At 43.5% G+C, this 15,053-nt stretch overlaps 1 protein-coding gene across 4 annotated transcripts in view; it reads left to right on the top strand.

Moving 5' to 3' along the window:
- Positions 1 to 15,053, top strand: part of ARHGEF10L (Rho guanine nucleotide exchange factor 10 like) — a 252,095-nt gene that overhangs the window by 122,294 nt on the left and 114,748 nt on the right. For all 4 annotated transcript variants that reach the window (XM_074218287.1, XM_074218283.1, XM_074218284.1 and 1 more), the window contains exons 5-7: positions 4,672 to 4,754; positions 6,062 to 6,145; positions 13,109 to 13,281. In XM_074218287.1, the coding sequence (XP_074074388.1) occupies positions 4,672 to 4,754; positions 6,062 to 6,145; positions 13,109 to 13,281 (340 nt within the window). The remainder of the gene's footprint in view (positions 1 to 4,671; positions 4,755 to 6,061; positions 6,146 to 13,108; positions 13,282 to 15,053) is intronic.

The following is a 15,053-nucleotide window of genomic DNA, read 5'->3' as shown; positions in this document are numbered from 1 at the left end:
CATTTTTAAGTTGTTATATCTTTGATCCTTATAACTATTCTTGGAGGTAGGGTGCTATTCTATAATTGAGCAAATGGAGGCAGGCCAAAATTGAGTGACTTGCCCAGTGTCTTACAGCTAGGAAGTGGTTGAGTCAGTATTCAAACCTAGGTCTCTGCTGCTGAGCTGCCTCCCATAGACTTTTATTTTTTTAGGTTTTTGCAAGGCAAATGGGGTTAAGTGGCTTGCCCAAGGCCACACAGCTAGGTAATTATTAAGTGTCTGAGGCCGGATTTGAACCCAGGTACTCCTGACTTCAGGGCCAGTGCTTTATCCATTGTGCCACCTAGCCGCCCCCCCATAGACTTTCCCAAATATTGTCAGAGGGGTCCATGACTCAAAAGAGGCAAAGACCCTCCTGCTCTAACAAATCTCTGTTTTGTGGCTGAAAGGGAAGCCTACTGGCTCATAGGGGCTTTTTTTTTCTGAGTTATTCAGGCACCCATCCCTTTAGATGCATTATGGGTTGAGGCAGGTACAAGTTCCTCCTTGGAACTCCCACTGTCCATGTACCTCATTCAGTAGATCGGGGGCTACCTACCTCTCCAGGCCATCCCAGCTGGGGAGTATTTACACTGTCATCTCTGATATTCCTAGCTGGAAAGGAAGACCAAAGGAACTAATGCCTAAAAATCATTTTGCAAACTTTTAAGGTAATTGTTACTGTTTTGACTTCTCTCATCTCAGGTGCTTCGCTCTCCTCTTGTGTCCCTCTTATTCCAGTATATATTTTATTTAGCAGTGTACATGCTTTGTCTGAGAGTCAGAGTGACTTTATACATTGATGGCTGGCAGGGGTGAAGTCCTGGATTCAAAAATCAAGCTGCCTGAACCTGGGTATGTCTCAGTGTAGTTTTCTAAGACAACATTCCTGCAACTTGTGGTGGGCATAATTTATATAGGGCCTTCCCTACTCTGTGGAGTTCACAGGTCCTAATCCTTGCTTTCCAACCTCTCTCCCTTTCCCATTCCTATTTATATGAATGAAGAAACATTTATGAACCACTCACTCTGGGCTAGGTACTGCACTAACCATTAGGATTACAAATTCAAAAGCAAGGGTCTTCCTTGTCTAGGAGGAGAACTTAGATTCTTTTTCAGGGAAATTGCAGTGATTTCTTCAACACTTTGACTTTCCCCCTTGGGGGGAAGGCCAAAAACTTTTATGGATTTTCCAGATAGAAGGCATCACATCCCTAACCCCCCAGGATGTGGAAGGGATAACTGTACTCATTTCAGAGTGGGTGGCCAAGGAGGGCACTTGGATCTTAGTGAAGGGGATCACTGGGGAGTAGTTTGACTCAATGATAGAGTTCATTTGATCCTAATTCTGGAAGGAAGCTAGAGAGGTGGGAGTGAATTTATGGAAATAGCAAGGGGGAGGGGCAGTCATTGTTTCTATCTCTTCTACCCTTCCTACACCCCACCCCCTAATTCACCTGTGTCCATTGTGGTAGTTGAGGAAGATAACCAGGAGGAAGGAGACCTTAGGTTTAGAGAGTTTGGAGTTACTCCTTAAGAATCATCTAGTCCAAATGATAAAACAGGGGATTTGAAAAGTTAACAGGTAGTCATAGTCATACTTTGTAGGTGACTCTCAGGATTCAACCCCAGGTTTTATAATTTCAAAAAACAAGTGCTTTCTCTACCAAAGCACATAATGATATGATGTAATTATTATTAACTTTGGAATCAGGAAACCAGGATTCAGATTTTGATCCTAGATACAATAGCTGGGTGATTGTGGGCAAGTTTTTAGGGAACCAGACTAGTTAACAAAAGCCCTACACAACTGATGAATGCTTGTAGCCTTACTTTGATTTGATCCCTGGGATTCAAAGTCAACTAGGCATTTTATCAAGGACTTAATATGTGCTATGCTCAGGGACATATAAATACTAATAAAATTAAAGACAGTCCCTATCTTCAAGGAACTTACATTCTATTGGGGAAGTTCATAGCCTAAAGGAGGTAAGAAGATGGCCCCACAAGGAGAGGGAAGGTGAGGTTGGTATGGCTAAATATCTTCAGGCAAGTCAAGGAGCAGTTGAGGTCACCTTGTTGTACTCTATCATCATCATCATCATCACCACCATCATCATCATTATAGAAAGAAGCAGCAGCCCCAGAGAGAGGAAGTGAACCAATATCATTTAATTCCTCTGAGACTCAGTTTTTCCATCTTTAAAATAAACCTATTTTAGGGGATTCTTGTGGAAAAAAGTACTTTATAAACTATAAGGATTATAGAAATAGGAGTAATTACTATTATTTTCTTTTTTTTGTTTTTTTAGGTTTTTTGCAAGGCAATGGGGTTAAGTGACTTGCCCAAGGCCACACAACTAGGTAATTATTAATTGTCTGAGGCTGGATTTGAACTCAGGTCCTCCTGACTCCAGGGCAGTGCTCTATCCACTGCCACCTAGCCACTCCTATTTTTTCTTATAAAATGAGAACAATATTTGTTCTTCCTACCTTATAGGGTCATTTTCAGAAAGGAGAATTGTTAAATCTTTTAAGTGCTATAAAATATGATTTGTAATTATTAGATTATTATAGATGACATGCAAGTGAAAATGATAGGATTTGCAATTTTTTCTTAGGGGGGGGGAAACTAAGCTTCTGGGCCTGTGGGAAGTCTTTCACATAGCTGATTGCAACCAAAGCTCTGTATGCTTTAGAAGGTAGGTTCACAATGAGAGGTTATCACTTACCCAAGGTCACAGTCTGTAGGAATAAGAAGGAAGGAGTTCAGTCCAGGCTTTCCTGACTTCTTGCTTTGCCCTCTATCCATTAGGTCAGGTTCTTTTAGTTTATAGATTGTTTAATTTTATTTGATTATGTGCTAAGCTCTCTGGATTGATGTGTGAGAGAGAACTTACCTGACTTGGGACATCTCACTCACCTAAGGCAGTGTTTCTGTATCTCAGTCACTCGAGATCATGCTTTGTAGCCCATCTAAGCTAGCAAGGGTATCCAGTCGTTCAATGTTTTTGTGACACCCTTGACTTCTGTTCATCACTTGATCTTGCTCAGGGAATAATAAGTGATCCATTGAACCGTCATTCAACTATTATTTATTATTATATCATTTATTATAGGAGCCCACTATGTGTTAGGCAGGTCAACTAGGCATTGCAGTAGGCAGACTGCTGGACCTGGCATTGGGAAGACTTGAGTTCAGAACTGGTCTTAGACCTTTAGTAGCTGTGTGACCCTGGGCAAATCATGTCACCCTGTTTGACTCAGTTTCCTCATCTGTAAAATGAAATGGCAAATCGCTCTAGTATTTTTTGTCAAGAAAACTCCAAATGGGGTCATGAAGAGTTGGACACAAATGAAAAATGATTGAACAATGGGTCTGGCACTTGAGGATGCAAAGAGAAAAAATAAAAATGACATTTCCCTACCCTCAAGGATCTTACATTCTGTCACACACACACACATTTATGCAAAGTGTATGCAAAGTAAATAGAAGGGAATTTTTTTTTTTGGAGGGGGAGCTCCTATTATCTAGGGTGGGGCAGGGGAATCAGGAAAAGACTTTAAACTCCCTTTGCTACTAGGGAAGGATGTGTCAGTGCTGCCCCCATGGTTCCACTCACCATCCTTGGGACTCCTGGGACCCAAACTCCCTTCCTTATCCCCCACTTCTCTCTCTCCCCTCTCTCTTCCTAAGTGAATATAACCTCCATAAAGATAGTTTCTTTTTAGTCCCTGAATCCTCAGTACCTAACACATAATAGCTAGCTGTTTCAATTTGTAAAATGCTTTCCAATTATTTATAATCAATAATATCATAATTAACATCTCATGATAGCTCAATTATCTCATTTTATCTCTCCAATAAGCTTGGGAAGTAGTATTATGATTATCCTCATTTAGGAAGGAAACTGAGTCAGTAGATATGAAGGAAGTCACACAATGCTAAGAGTCTGAGGTAGGATTTGAATTGGAGTCTTTCAGACTACCTAATAAATACTTGTTCATCCTAATAAATGGTTGCTCTTTGGTTCCTTTTATATGCTCTTTGGGATTGGGGATCAGGCCTTACTTTTCCTGTGTATCTCTTCCAGCACATTATACAAAGTCCTTTTGGCTACTTTAGGGGTTGTAGGTTCTTATCAAGTGTGGGTACCCTGCCTCTGCTGGTGAAGGCCAGGACCCAGCTAAGTGTTGTCATCCAATGACCTTTACTAAATCCTTCACAAAGGCTACATCCAACCTCCATGTAGATCTATTGCTATAGTAGTTGCAAAATAGTTATTTGCTGAATGAATGAATGGCAAGGGTTAAGTTAACCAACAGTTACAGCTAAGAAGGATAACAGGGCCTTCTGTGCCCATTCATTTTACACTTTCCAAAACACTATCATTTGTATTGTATTGTATCACCACCCATAAATAAGGTAGGTGATATTATTCCCATTTTACAAATGAAGACACTGAGGCCCTAAAAAATGAAGTTTGCTCAAGGCTATGTTGGACCTGGAGTCAGGTACCCTGATTTTCATCCTGTGCTTAGATGGTGGTCTGGCTGTAAAGGTGGAGTAGCCTATTCTGCCAGGATTGTGCCCCTGTGGCTCCGGTTGTTTCTTGACCTCTCCAACCTTACAGTATCTTTCCCCCACAGGATCCTGGCTGTGGTGAGCAATGGGGAGCCCGTGGGAGCTGGAATTCGCCGTTCCAGCTGGAAGCGGAAGAGCTCTCGCCGAGGTAGGGGTTCCTTGGGATTGGAGGGTGAGAGAGACCTCAAGTGTTTGAGTGGCCTTCCTTTCAAAAAGGATGGGACTGCCAGCTTCTTCCTGAGCCAGTTAGGATTATAATTCTGGGGACAGGAATCTGAATGACTTCCTGTAAAGTAAGGTGCTTGTAAGAGTCATCAGAGGGCCATCTTTAATGAGAGAGGAAGGGCTATGGGACTGTTAGGTCCTAGAGCCTTAGGTCATGTCACTATTGGGCCCTAGTGCCTTAGGGTCACTTCATCATTGAATCCTACAACCTTAGGGTCATAGGAATATTGGGGTCTCAGAGTCTTAGGGCTTAAGAACCATTTGGTCATTGTGCCAGCAAATTATAGAACTAGAGATCTATACACTAATGGAACTATAAACTGGGGGATGATGATATAGGGTATGGGGGGACAGCTAGCTTCTTAAATCTTTCTGAACTTTGACAGAGATAGAATGAACCAACCCCCACCCACTGATAGAAGAAGTGGGGGGTAAGTGGGGCCCTCAAGGGGACGATGAGTTTAGGGATTTCACCCTACACCAACTAAGTCTGATTGAGTGACAAGTTGAATGTTATCCCAATGTGTCAAGGAAACCCAACTTACCTTGGGGTCAGGGAGAGAAGAGTTTTCTTCTGCAGTGTTGACCTGGGAGGTGGGGCTGGCTCTGTCTGGGTTCACTTCTGGAAGCAGCTTCAATCATTCCCATGTAAGTGGCACTCAGCCTAGGGAGGGATGACCTGGAATTGTCCTGGGACCACTTTGCTGGGCCTCTTGGGAGACCCTCTCCACCGGGGGCTCTGTGGAACTGTTGGGTATCTAACTGGCTGGTAGACTGCTCATAGATTGTGGAAAGGAAGGTGGGTGGGGCAGGGAGAAGGTTTTGGTAGCTGATGCCTGACTGCAGAGGAGATGGTGGGGGTGGGGGTGGTGATAGGAGAGGTGATTTAGCTAATAGCCATTAGGGTGAGCCCTCTCTCTCTCTCTCTCTCTCTCTCTCTCTCTCTCTCTCTCTCTTAACCCTCTCTCTTCTGAAGCCTTCAGGGCTTCTGACGACTATGATGTCAGGGAAGCAGGAGGGAGGCTCAGGATGGCTGAAGCTTCTAGTCTGGAGCCTCAGCTTCCAGCAAGGTGGAACCTGGCAGCTGGTGCAGCCTGAAGGGTCTCCCCCCAGCAGCAGGCCACAGTTGGTCCCATGTTGACCTTCCTCTCTCCCTCTTTATCTCTTTCTGTCTCTGCCTCTCTGCCCCTCTCTCTTTCTCCCCCTTTCCCTTTTCGTTTCACCCTCTAGGTGATCGATTCACTTTCCCCATCCTGGAAGAAGATGTGATTTATGATGACGTTCCTTGCGAAAATCTGGATGCTCACCAGCACGGTATGGCCCTCTGCAATTCTTTTGGGGGTGGAGGAGAGGGCTGGCTGGGGAGGACTCTCCTTTATCTTCCTTGCTCCCAAATGGAGGTTTTTTTCATCTTGTTTTGACAAACCACATCTGGTTCATGCCTGAAGAGATCTTTGTAATAATGATGATGATGATGATGATGGTGGTGGTAGTGGTGGTAGTGGCGGTGGCTCCTAGCCTGTTGTATGCTGAGTGGCTAAGGGCTTTACAAATATTATCTTGGATCTTCACAACAACCTGAGCAGGTAGGTGCTTTTATTACCCTCATGGTACAGTATGTTATATGTTATCTAAGAGCAGAAAATATCAGAGCTGGGAGGGTCCCTAGAACACAGGATATCAGAGCCAGGAGGGTCCTTAGAACCTAGGATGTCAGAGTTGCCAGGGTCCTTAGAATGCAGAATGTCAGAGCTGGGAGGGCCCTTAGAACAAGAATGGCAGAACTGGAAGGGGCTTTCTTTTTCTTTTTGAAAGGCAAAACAAACTGTTTTTTTGAGTTCAATATACAATATTTTATTTTCCTATAATTGAATGTTATAACAATTTTTTAACTTTTAAAAAATTTGAGTTTCAAATTCTATCCCTTCCTCTCTCCTCTCCTCTCTGGAGTGGGTCTTAGAACAGAGAATGTCAGAACTGGAAAGGTCCACAGAACACAATTTTGGACTGGGTTGATCTGTAGAACAGAATGTCAGGGCTTAGAACCTTAAAAAGCAGTGACAAATCTTGGAGGAGCCCTGGTATATATACACTATCATGGCAAGGACAAGCCTCAGTTGATCTGGCGCAAGTCTCTCATTTCACTGAGGAGAAAGCTGAGACAGATATGGGTGAAGTGACTTGTCTAGATTGACAGATACTAAGTTTCAGATCTGAGATTCTACCCCAGGGTTTTGGACACTGAGTGACGAGTTGTTGTCAGTATGACTCCTTTCTATCCTCATGAGGAAGCAAAGAAGGCTGAAAGTCCTACCAGGACCTAGAACAGGGGTTCCTAATCTGAGATCCACAAACTTGTTTAAAAAAATTCAATAACTGAATTTTATTATGATTAGTTTCTTTTGTGATTTTATGTGTTTTATTTTGTTCATTTAAAACCATAGTCTTGTGAAGGGGTCTATACCAGATGGCTAGAGGAGTCTATGGCACCCAAAAGGTTAAATGCCTCTGACCCAAGACTACTTTTTCCCATGCTGTCCCTAGGGATACAAAGGTCTGTTGGTGACTCTTCAAACACATAGCTGATGATCTTGGAGGCCCAGTCTTTAAGGTTCTTTTGGAGGCACTTGGGAATATGCTAACATTTGTCAGAGACTTGATATTGAATAAAAATCCCTCTCCCATAAGGTGGAGGTGGGAGTGCCTGCCCTGCCCAGATCACTGGGTTGTGATAAGGAAACTGTTCAGAGAAAGGTAACAGAGGAATAGAGAGAAGGCCAGACTCAGAGTCACGAGGAACTGGGTTTGAGATCTGTCTTTTGCATATAGTGGCTCTAGGACTCTGGACAGGTAACTTAATCTACCCAGTAAGTCACTTAAGGCAGCTAGATGGTGAAGTGGGTAGAACACAGGCTGTAGAGTCAGGAGGACTTGAGTTCAAATCCAGCCTCAGATACTTCTTGGCTGTGTGACCTTGGGCAAGTCACTTCACCCAGCCTGCCTCACATCCAGGACCATCTCAAGTCATCCTAATTCATATCTGGCCATTGGACCCAGATAGCTCTGGAGGAACAAGTGAGGCTGGTGACTTAGCACAACACCCCCTCAATCAAATCCAATTCACCTTCTTGTCATGGCATCAGCTCCCCAATGTCATGGTCTTCATTGAGAACAAAGGACAAACATCATCATCAGATCACTTAACTTCCCAGTGTTCTAGACACCCTTCCCAGATATATATATATATATATATATATATATATATATATATATATATAATTATATTTATATGCAAATAAGCATGAAGAAAAAACAAAATATAAAAATATATGTAATATATCTAAAATGCATTTTATTCATACCTCTATGTAAATATAAAATATGTATATATGTATATAAATATAAATGTTCTTTTATAGTATCAGAAAGTAGGAGGAACATATAGAGAATTAAGCTCTGCCCTCAAGGAGCTTATACTCTAGTGGGAAGCCAAGAGGTAAACAGAGGGGTTCATTACCTATAGGATGCATATAGAATGGAAGGGTGGTAACTTTGAGAAATAGGCCCAAGAAGACTGTTCCAGTCTTTGAGACTTGAAATTTAGTTGAGACATGGTCCCTACCTTGAACATAGTAAGCAGCTAATAAAACTTAGATTGAATTGGATGGCACTTACAGTGTGGTAGGGAAATGGGATGCCCTTTCCCCACACCCCAAGTCACCAGACCATTACAGGTTGGGCCTCAAGGTGCAAACAAAGAACTATCAAGACTGGAGGTGGGAGGTGGGAAAAGAGAGGTTATTAACCAACTCAGATGGGGCAAATAATTTAGAAACCCAGTGGCTTTGCCTGAAAGATCCCTATGTCACCTTTTGTTATTATGTTTTGTTTAAAACTTTTCCCTCATCCCAAGGCTGGGCTGCCAATGAAGACTCGATTAAATTGCTGATGTTTTTTCTGCTGACCCAGCATCTCCTCCCCCTGGATGGGAGGTGAGGTTTAGGTAGGGGTCCATTCTGAGGCCGACCATCTGTTTTTTTCTTTTCTGAAATTGAAGGGAGATGAAGGCTATTCAGCTAGGTGGGGCCGCTGACTAGTAGAGGGCTGGGAAGAGAAGGGGGTGACTACTGGTCTTGTTAGCTAGATAGAACCCCTCTACCTTGGAGCCTTTTAAGATGGACAGGCAGAGCTTTAATATTGGGGTGTTGGAAAAAGGATCTTTAGGAACTGAAGAAAGATTTTGTGATTGAACTATCCAGTCTTGTCAGAGATACTATCAGATTTTAGGTTTCCACTATCTTCTCTCTTTTCTCTTTTTGTCTGTTTCTCTCAATACACACACACACACACACACACACACACACACACACAAACACACACACACACACAGAATTTATTAGATACTTTGGTATGCTTCATGCTAGGGTACAAATGGAAAATCAAGATGTTTCTGCTCCCAATGAGTTCACATTTAAACAACACATACTGACAGGTTAAACTTTGGGCAGTTAGAAAGGGGGAAGGACCTGCTGGCTTTTTTATCATTTAAAAAAATTTTTAAGACAATCATGTTTAAGTGAATTGTACAGGATCACACAGCTAGTGTTTGTGGCTGGATTTGAATTCAGTTCCTCCTGAGTCCAAGACCTGTGCTCTATCCACTGTTCCACCTAGCTGCCCCATTCTGCTGGCTCTTAAGACTTAATCTTATGGAAGATGACAGGCCCTAAGGCTTCTCATACGGTCCTATAGCAATGGCCAGAATGAATGATTCATTAATGGAATTCATTAAAGCTAAAATATGAAGTTGTCTCCCATTTTGATGGATAATTATTTGCATAACAGTAAACTAAAATTTCCTTAATATGATCATTATATTTTAATTCCATAGATTTACTAAATTTATTCTTCTTATTTTCCTCTTTTTTTCTCTTCTCTTTTTGTTTTTTTTTTTGCAAGGCAGTGGGGTTAAGTGACTTGCCCAAGGTCACACAGTTAAGTAATTATTAAGTGTTTGAGGTTGGATTTGAACTCAGGTCCTCCTGACTCCAGGGTTGGTGCTCTATCCATTGTGCCACCTAGCTGTTCCCTATTCTCTTTATTTTCAAAGAAACAACAAAAGCCTTAAGATACTGGGTTCTGGACCTGGGATCAGGAAGCCCCAAGTTCAAATCTAGCCTCAGAAACTTATGAGCTGTGACCCTGGGCAAGTCACTTAATCCTATTTGCCTCAGTTTGCTCAAATGTAAAATGGGGATGATAATAATAGCCCCTATCCTCCACATTGTTGTGAGGACCCAAATGAGATAATGATTATGAAGTGCTTAGCACATAAATGTGCATTCCTTCCCTTTCCTCTCCTGTCATTAAGTAAGAACACAGGATTTAGAACTGAAAGAGACCTTGGAACATGCAACTCCAACAGCCCCATTTTAGAAATCAGAAAACTGAAGACCAGAAAGGGAAGATGATTTACTCAATGTTATATTTGTAATAAGGAGCAGAGCCAGGATTAGATTTTCTCCTTCCCTCCTTTCCTTCTTTCCTCCCTTCCTCCCTCCCTCTCTCCCTCTCTCCTTCCTTCCTTCCTTCCTTCCTTCCTTCCTTCCTCCCTCCCTCCCTCCCTCCCTCCCTTCCCTCCCTCCCTCCCTTCCTTCCTTCCCTCTCTCCCTCCCTCCCTTCCTTCCTCCCCTCTCTCCTTCCTCCCTTCCTTCCCTCCCTCCCTTCCTTCCTTCCCTCCCTCCCTCACTTCCTTCCTTCCTTCCCTCTCTCCCTCACTTCCTTCCTTCCTTCCCTCTCTCCCTCTCTCCCTTCCTTCCTCCCCTCTCTCCTTCCTCCCTCCCTCCCTTCCTTCCTTCCTTCCCTCCCTCCCTTCCCTCTCTCCCTCCCTCCCTCCCTCCCTTCCTTCCTTCCTTCCCTCCCTCCCTTCCCTCCCTCCCTCCCTCCCTTTCCCTCTCCCCTCCCTCCCTCCCTTCCCTCCCTCCCTCTCCCCTCCCTCCCTTCCTCCCTTCCCTCTCTCCCTCCCTCCCTTCCTCCCTTCCCTCTCTCCCTCCCTCCCTTCCTCCCTTCCCTCTCTCCCTCCCTCCCTTCCTCCCTTCCCTCTCTCCCTCCCTCCCTTCCTCCCTTCCCTCTCTCCCTCCCTCCCTTCCTCCCTTCCCTCTCTCCCTCCCTCCCTTCCTCCTTCCCTCTCTCCCTCCTTCCCTCCCTTCCTCCCTTCCCTCTCTCCCTCCCTCCCTTCCTCCCTTCCCTCTCTCCCTCCCTCCCTTCCTCCCTTCCCTCTCTCCCTCCCTTCCTTCCTTCCCTCCCTCCCTTCCCTCCCTCCCTCCCTCCCTTCCCTCCCTCCCCTCTCTCCCTCCCTCCCTTCCTCCCTTCCCTCTCTCCCTCCCTCCCTTCTCCCTCTCTCTCCCTCCCTTCTCCCTCTCTCTCCCTTCTCTCTCCCTCCCTTCCTCCCTTCCCTCTCTCCCTCCCTCCCTTCCTTCCTTCCCTCTCTCCTTCCTCCCTCCCACCCTAGTGGCATCTCCCAATGAAGAGAGCTCCTGGCTTCCAAGTATTCTTTCCACCATATTGTCCTGGGGGAAGAAAATGGGCTTGAGTCTGTTGGGGCAGGAGCTCCCTCTACTGGAGGCATCCATATGGCCAAGTGTGTGTTTTCAAATGCATTTAATGTAATGATGATTATGATGATGATAGCTGATAATAATAATAATAAGCATTTATATAGCACCTGCTATGTTCCAAGCACTATGTTAAGTGCTTTACAAATATCACCTCATTTGAAAATAAATAAATGAGTGTATTTGGAGAAAGTGGTTGATTTTAGGTTTAGCAAGTGACTATTTGGTCTTTTTGTTGTGGGTCAGTTATGTCATGACTTTTGGATTTTTCTTAAGATAGATACTGGAGCGGTTTGCCATTTCCTTCTGCAGCTCATTTTACAGATGAGGAAACTGAGACAAACATTAAATGACTTGCTTAGGGTCACATGGCTAGTTGGCAAAGATACTGGAGTGGCTTGTCATTTGATTCTACAACTTATAGATCAGGAAATTGAGGTAAACAGGTAAAGTGACTTGCCCAGGATTAGACAGCTAGTAGATGAGTCTTCTAAGTTCACTGATCTGTCCACTGTACCACCCAACTGCCCAGACTATCTGCTTTCTAAAGCTTGCTAATCCTATAACTCTGGGGCTGGGTGGGTGGGGATAAATTCATTTTGTCTCTCTTGAGACATAATTTATTCTTATGTAAAATAGGGATAGAGAGACAGATAAGTGGGTAGATAAAGCACTTATTATGTGCCAGGCAAATATTATTTCTTATCTTTAGCTCTGATAGGAAGAAGAGGTTTGGGGAGGTTACACAGTTTATAGGTATCAAAACTGGGATTTGAACCTGGGTCTTCTAGGATCAGAAACTGAGAAGCAGGAAGGATTTTTTTATTTTTTTTGGATTTTTTTCAAGGTAATGAAGCTAAGTGACTTGCCCAAAGTTGTACAGCTAAGCAAGTATTAAGCGTCTAAAGCTGGATTTGAACTCAGGTCCTCCTGGTTCTAGGGTCTGGGCACTATCTACCTAGCTGCCCCAGTAGGAGGGCTATTTGAGGTCATTCAGTCCCACCCCTTCATTTCACATTTGAGGAAACTGAGGCACAGGGAGGTTAAACAGGAAAGTATTAGAAGGGAGATTTCAATCTGGGTATTTCAATACCAACTCCACTGCTATTTTCACTGAATTCAATGACTCTTTTGACTCTTGCTTAGAATTCTTTCCACCATGTTATTTGCTGAAGACTCAATCGTGTGCTTTTGTTCTTATTTGTCCCAGACTGCTTTGGTGGGGAGTGCTGGGACTGAACTGCTCAAGATAGAGGCATATAGTCTTGTGGGAGAAGGTTGGGTTAGGAAGCTGGGGCCCTAGGCTTGTCTTGACCTGGACAAATTCCTTCATGTCTGTGTCTCATTTCAAAAATGAGAGAGGGAGAGGTAGTTTAGATGCAGTAGAAAGGGAATTGACTCCAAAGTCTGGGTTCTAATCCTACTGTGACACTTACCTTGGATAAGTCACTTTTCTTGTCCATGCTTTCTCCATTTGTAAAGTGTGTGTGGGGGGATAGGATTAAACTAGATGACCTTTGTGAGTCCCTCTGCCTCTGATAACCTTTCAGTTCTAATGAACAATATGTGAACATTTCAGTTTTAAGTGCCCTCCTTCAAGATTTCCAAACCCTCAGGTTCCCCAGCCATGCTCGGCTCTTATTCATCCTCTGTTGGTTTTCAGGGTCAGAGAGGAACCTGATTTATGAGAATGTCCACCGAGAAGGGGGCCCACGAGAGTCAGAAGACCTAGGCTGGAGCTCCAGTGAGTTTGAGAGCTACAGTGAAGACTCCGGGGAGGAAGAGGTTAAACCAGAAGTGGAGCCCACCAAGCATCGGGTGTCTTTCCAGCCCAAGGTAGGCAAGTGGCATGGAAGGCCCCAAGGGGTAGGTTGGGGCCAGGACAAAAAAGGAGTAGTAACTTGCATGAGTGAATGAGTGAACTATGAATGAATGAAAAAATCTTTAAAGTTGTTAAAGACTTATGATTGCTAAACACCAGAGATATAAATAGAAAAACAAAGAAGATCCTGGCCTTTAAACAACTTATCATCAACCTAAGGGACTTGAGGGCAAAGTGACTTTGGAGGGTAAGTGAGGTCTTTGAGAAATAGATTGACATGCCCCTTCTAGGTATAATGGAAAAATTGTTTGACTTTTGGATGGAATGGGAGGACTGGAGAGTGTGCCCAGGGCCATTGTGCCCAGGCTATCAGTCTGGAAGGAAAAGTAGGAAGTGAAGAAAAATATGGGTACATGTCTAGCCATAACCTTCACCTAGGGCAACCCTAATGGGCAGCCAGGTGGATCACCAGGCCTGGAGTCAGGAAGCTAGTTAGACACAGAGTAAGATTGAACCCAGGTGTTCAGAATCCATCCCATTCCTTTCTCCATAAAACCAACCCTTATTTCCCAACTAGTTCCTATCTTCACACTCTCTTTTCTGTAGTTGAAAAGTAGCCCTCATAGCCCAAATATTCAAATTTGGCTCCAGATACTCAATATCTGTGACCTGGACAATTCATAGTCACTCATGACTGTTTGTCACAGTTTTTTTTTTTAGGTTTGTTTTTTTTTTGGCAAGGCAAATGGGGTTAAGTGGCTTGCCTAAGGCCGCACAGCTAGGTCATTATTAAGTGTCTGAGACTGGATTTGTACCCAGGTACTCCTGACTCCAGGGCCGGTGCTTTATCCACTGTGACACCTAGCTGCCCTGACAGTTTTCTTTGTAAAATGAGCTGGACAAGGAAAAGACAAACTACTCCAATATTTTTGTCAAGAAAATCCCAAATAGAATCATGAGGAGTCAGACACAACTGAAAAATGACTGAACAACAACAAAGGTCAGCCCTATCATACACAGAATCTCAGAGATCAAAAGGATATCAGCGAGTATAGCCTCAGAGGCTAAATAATTGGAGGAACTTTAGAGATGAAGGAATTATCTCTCTCAATTTATAAAAGAAGAAATGGAGTAACAAGCAGAGTTAACTGACTTACTTGAGGTCACACAGGTAGTAAGCAAGGGAGGTGCCATTCGAACCTGGGACCTCTGATGCCAAACCAGTGCTCTTTTTTGCTGCATCCTACTGCCTCCTCTCTAGGGCAAGTAGATGTGACTGATTTGTTTCCCCATCTATAAAATGAGGAGCTTCTAGCCCAATTAATCATTACTTCTCAGCTCCTTTCCCATTTTAGAACCTGTCACAAATATTAATTAATCCAAAATCCAATTAATCCAAATCATGAGTGAGATTAAACCCAGGTGTTCTGAATTCCAACCCATTCCATTCTCTGTAATATCACCATTATTTCCCAACTAGTTCCTGTTCTCAAATCCCTTTCTCTGAAGTTGAAAAGTAAACCCTTAAACCTCAAATTGTAAGGATTCTTAGATTTATGGAAGCTGTTTCCTGGGGCTTATTCCTTACCTCAGTCCACTTCTCTTAGAGACTCGACAGTCATTTCAGTGCTATCATCTGCTGCTTTTCCCTCCCTTCTCCCATCTATTATAATGAAAGCGACTTTTCTGCTTTAGTGAACAAATTATTTATTAAGTACCTACTTTATCCTGAGAATTCAAACTCAGTCTTAGTCCACTACTGACTGTGAGACCCTGGGCAGGTCAC

This window comes from Macrotis lagotis, chromosome 1 (genome assembly GCF_037893015.1).
Source record: "Macrotis lagotis isolate mMagLag1 chromosome 1, bilby.v1.9.chrom.fasta, whole genome shotgun sequence".
In the NCBI taxonomy this organism is placed as follows: domain Eukaryota; kingdom Metazoa; phylum Chordata; class Mammalia; order Peramelemorphia; family Peramelidae; genus Macrotis; species Macrotis lagotis.
The sequence above is the reverse complement of the archived record's forward strand: the minus strand, read 5'-3'. Positions and strand labels throughout refer to the sequence as shown.